Source organism: Aegilops tauschii, chromosome 6 (genome assembly GCF_002575655.3).
Source record: "Aegilops tauschii subsp. strangulata cultivar AL8/78 chromosome 6, Aet v6.0, whole genome shotgun sequence".
NCBI classification, from domain to species: Eukaryota; Viridiplantae; Streptophyta; class Magnoliopsida; order Poales; family Poaceae; genus Aegilops; species Aegilops tauschii.
Window position 1 is genome coordinate 79,683,794 of NC_053040.3, and position 4,598 is coordinate 79,688,391.

The window sequence follows — 4,598 nt, forward strand, 5'->3', positions numbered from 1 at the left end:
CCCTGTCCTTTCCTTATCACATAGCTATATACTGTTCTTGTCATTTGTTCTCCTTCACGGAGCTCTAACTTTTCACATGCAATTTGTTCATTCTTTTTTCTTTTTTCTTTTTTTTTTGATACTATAATTTAAATGCAAATTGCACATTCTGGCATTTTTGATCCGGCTGCTCTAACCCAGTTGGTTAGCACCCATGTGATGTGTGCCACCCAAATTTAATTGAATTGGATGCAAATACTAGTAGTTGACATGATTCCTAGACTATTAGCATCTGAAGAACTACAAGTATGGGCCGTATATGATTTAGAGAGAGTTGGTAGTCTGGGAGGTCAGCGGAAGGGATAACACGGCCATGTGGAGAACCGAGTAAAACAATGTTGCGCGGCATCACGTCGACCATCGATAGCTTCATTGTCTGTAGCAGGACAATTGAGATCCAAAGTACCAGGAAGGGTAGTTCAGGTCCATGCCTGAAGAGCAGACATAAAAATCATTCTTCTCCTTTTTGTTCCCTAAGTGGTTTCCATTAGGTGGAAAAAACAGCAAAACTTACAATTGTGCGATAACTTTTGGTAAACACAACAAAACCCCAAAGTACAACAATCAGCTTCGTGTCACTGAACTTCTACATCCTCTCTTTTCTTTTTGGTTAATGTACATGTGAAACACAGCAGCTTTCTTACAAAGATTAGCCTAATCTGTTTTTGTTACTGAATTCTCTATCTTCGTTTCTTTCTTTTGTTCATGTACATGTGAAAAAGATCAACTCTATTTTTCCTGGACTAATCATGGAACAAGCTGGACTGTTCTTTCTCTGTTTTGCCTTCTTGCTCCTCCTTAGTTGTGGTGAATCTTCGGGTAAGTACTTGTGGTACTGGTACGTATCTTATCAAGCTGAGACTCTGTTAATTCTGAATCAACTCATAGTTTTTTACTTCCCGTAGAAGAGAAAGGTAATGGTGCAAGTGCATATGCTGTGCACTGGGACCCTGATCATACATATTCTGGTAAGAACTTGTGATACCCTAACCAAGCTAAGAATGTGTTTGCTCTGAATCATCTCATAATGTGTTGTACAAACGGCCGGTTATGCATGGTGATAGTTCTTCTGAATCATCTAATAGTTCGTTATTTTTCATGTAGAACAAAACGGTTTTGATGTGAGTGCATATGCTGTGCACTGGGATCCCGATTATCCACATTCCGGTAAGCACTTGTGATACCCTCACTAGTAGAAAACAGGGCTTCCGTTCGGGCCAGATAAGCCCATTAGTCCCGGTTCAGTCACGAACCGGGACTAATGTGAGCATTGGTCCTGGTTCGTGCGGCTAAAAGCATTAGTCCCGGTTTGACACGAACCGGGACTAAAGGGCATTGCACCCTTTAGTCCAGGTTCGTATCTCAAACCGGGACTAAAGATTAGACCTTTAGTCCCGGATTGCACCCTTTAGTCCCGGTTCATGTCTCAAACCGGGACTAAAGGTCCCATTTTCAAACTCTACCCCCCCCCCCCCACCGTGTGGATTGCCTTTTCAGTTTTGTAAAAAACAAAAGAAAATGATAAAAACTTCAAAAATTAAAATCCTTCGAGATGTAGTTATGTTACTACATCTACTAGTTAGGAAAATTTAAAAACTTAAATTTGGACATGTTTTGCAAAAAGTGTAGGGAAAATGTAAAACGGCTAAAATATATCAAAATGTTCAGCACGAAAATCCGCATCCGATTTTGACAGCCTATGGCCTGTTTGCAAATTTTTAGAATCCTCAAATTCTAAAAGGAAAAAAAGTTATGCTCAAATTTCAGTTATTTTTTTAATTTTCGTTAAATCTGGTCAAACTATGGTCAAACTACTTATTCAACAAGTATTAGTGTTACTAAATAATTATTCAAGAATATTAGTGTTACTAAATAATTATTTCAGTTTTTCTGAATTTTGGTCAAATCTGGTCAAACTGTGGTCAAGCAATGGTCAAACTACTTATTCAAGAAATATTAGTGTTACTAAATAATTATTGTTTTTTAGAACAATAGTTTCAAACTCAAACAGTGAAATGTGTGACTTCATGCTCAAGCTAAACTCCTGAGGGTTAATAGGATTGACATCTTAATATTGTCAGGAAAACAACAAGTGCAGACTTGGAAAGGAGGGACAATAGAACCCGGAAGTTAAGCGTGCTCAGGCTGGGGTAGTGAGAGGATGGGTGACCGTCCGGGAATTTAGATGATTTGGAATGATGAGGGGTGATTAGAGATTAGAGGTTAAATTGAGCAGTGATTAGAGATTAGAGGTTAAAATAATTCAGAAATTTGGAAATCGGGAAAAAATTTAAAAAAATTAAAAAAATAAAAAAATTCATAAAATCATAAAATTTCCTTTAGTACCGGTTGGTGTTACCAACCGGGACTAAAGGTGGACCTCCAGGCAGCAGCCACGTGGAGGGCCTTTAGTCCTGGTTCGTAGAACCGGGACTAAAGGGGGGCCTTTAGTAATGATCCTTTAGTCCCCGTTTCAGAACCGGAACTAAAGGCCCTCTAGAACCGGGACAAAAGGCCCTTTTTCTACTAGTGCCTAACCAAGATAAGAATGGCTTTGCTCTGAATCATCTCATAATGTCTTGTACAAACGGCTGGTTATGGTGATAGTTCTTCTGAACCATCTCATACTTTGTTACTTTTCATGTAGAACAAAACGGTTTTGGTGCGAGTGCATATGCTGTGCACTGGGACCCCGATCATCCACATTCTGGTAAGCACTTGTGATACCCTAACCAAGCTAAGGATGGGTTTGCTCTGGACATCTCATAGTGTGTTGTACAAATGGCCGGTAATGTTGATAATTCTTCTAAATCATCTCCTAGTTTGCTAATTTTCTTGTAGAACAAAACGGTTTTGGTGTGGGTGCATATGTTGTGCACTGGGACCCCGATCATCGACATTCCGGTAAGCGCTCGTGATACCCTAACTAAACTGAGAATGTGTTTGCTCAGTATCATCTCATAGCGTGTTGTACAAACGGACGGTTATGGTGATAATTCTTATGCAGTGCATTAGTACCCAGATCATGCACCTTCCGCTAAGTGCTTGTGGTAGCTTACCAATTTTAGGGAGTGTTTAGTCTGAATATAAGCTCTTGGCATGTTTATTAAATCTCCAAAATTAACTTTAGCATATTTTTTAAAACTGATATTTTAAGTTGTAACTATATGCAGCTTCTGCTGTTCCTGAAGCAGTGGCAAAACATCATCAGATAAAAGTTCAAACTGGCATGTTGTTCCTGAAGAAGAATCTGCATGTTGGCACTGTACTTCCGGAAGGAACCAAGTTTGCCCGAGCCGGTGCACCAAAGCCTGTCGATTTCATCTCAACTCTGTTGGAGTCGAAGAACTTGCCAAGCATTCTTGCGCGGTTCAAGATACCTCACGGCTCGATGAAGGCGAAGCAGGTAGCTGACACCCTTGAGTCATGCGGCAAACTGGTTGAAATGGAGGAGCCTCACATGTGCTTCACATCTCATGAAGCAATGACAAGGTTTTCCACCAAAGCATTAGGACTGAGCGGCGCACGCTCAGCCATTACAAGGATTCATGGGCATGAGACCCCCAACTCCATGTACACTATTGCACAGATCGCCCAACTGAGCAACAATGTGGTGCCATGCCACCCTATGGATTTTCCATATGAGGTTTTCTACTGCCATCGGCCGAAAGAGGTGCAGGCTTTGAGGGTGCAACTCAAGGGCTTGAAAGATGGAATGCCGCGCGTGACGGCAACAGCCATGTACCACATGAACACATCTGATTGGGACGAGCAGTACTTTGAGCTTTTGGGCGGAGAGCGTGGCGAAAGCATTTGCCACTACATGCCAACAAACTACATCATGTTCTATTAGGTATGTGAGTCATTCTTCTTTTGTCCTATACATTTCAGGAGATCCTTCTCCTTCTGTATGATAACCGTCTCAACATAGCAGAATCGCCTGGCACCACCCTGCTGACTACATCTTTGAGTGGTTCATATTATTTTCAGCTGTGGAAGGACAGCAAGGTGGCATGAGTGGTGCTAAAGAAGATTAAAGACGTCTAGTTTCGTCAGCAGAAGCAGCCAGCCTTGATGCTTTCGATGGAAACGGCCCTCAGCATTATGCTTTACCCTAGTTATCTTGCTCCTTTGTTACGAGCTGGTATGTAATAAGCACTTATCACTTGCTCGAGTTGTTAGGTAAAACCCTGTTTGTGATGTACTACGACCTTGTGGGCTTTATTAATTTATGCGATTGTGATATTTGGCACATGTGTGCCATATAAGCAAAACTGCCACACCTCTACTTCCTTCACTTTACATGCATACATTAGCATTCTTTCTCCTTTCACGTGCATTTCTCCTTCTAATTATATGCATACACTAGAGGACAAAAAGCTGATGTCATTCTAGATTCTCTTTATTCCAAACATTTAAAATGTTTTGTAACTCAAACCATCGGTCCGATGTAAAAACCGTTTTTACATAAAAGATTCGTCGCGTTGAGATCTTCGAAACTAGATCCCATGTTGGCATGTTCCGATGACTTTTTTCAGCCAAATTTATCACGCCTAGGC

General features: G+C 41.0%; 1 protein-coding gene across 1 annotated transcript; it reads left to right on the forward strand.

Annotated features, from left to right (window-relative positions):
- The first annotated feature begins 2,782 nt into the window (after positions 1–2,782).
- LOC141025839 (BURP domain-containing protein 4-like) lies at positions 2,783–4,302 on the forward strand. The gene is made up of 4 exons (XM_073501764.1): positions 2,783–2,809; positions 2,862–2,943; positions 3,213–3,892; positions 4,030–4,302. Exons 1-3 carry the CDS (start codon positions 2,783–2,785, stop codon positions 3,890–3,892), a joined length of 789 nt encoding a protein of 262 aa, XP_073357865.1. The 3' UTR covers positions 4,030–4,302.
- The last annotated feature ends 296 nt before the right edge of the window (positions 4,303–4,598 follow it).

What these genes read in the sequence shown, in the direction of transcription:
- LOC141025839 (XM_073501764.1), top strand. Translation starts at nt 2,783, where the DNA reads ATGGGTTTGCTCTGGACATCTCATAGT. An exon ending in TGCTCTGGACATCTCATAGT is followed by an intron (nt 2,810 to 2,861) that starts GTGTTGTACAAA and finishes ATCATCTCCTAG; the next exon opens with TTTGCTAATTTTCTTGTAGA. An exon ending in CCCCGATCATCGACATTCCG is followed by an intron (nt 2,944 to 3,212) that starts GTAAGCGCTCGT and finishes AACTATATGCAG; the next exon opens with CTTCTGCTGTTCCTGAAGCA.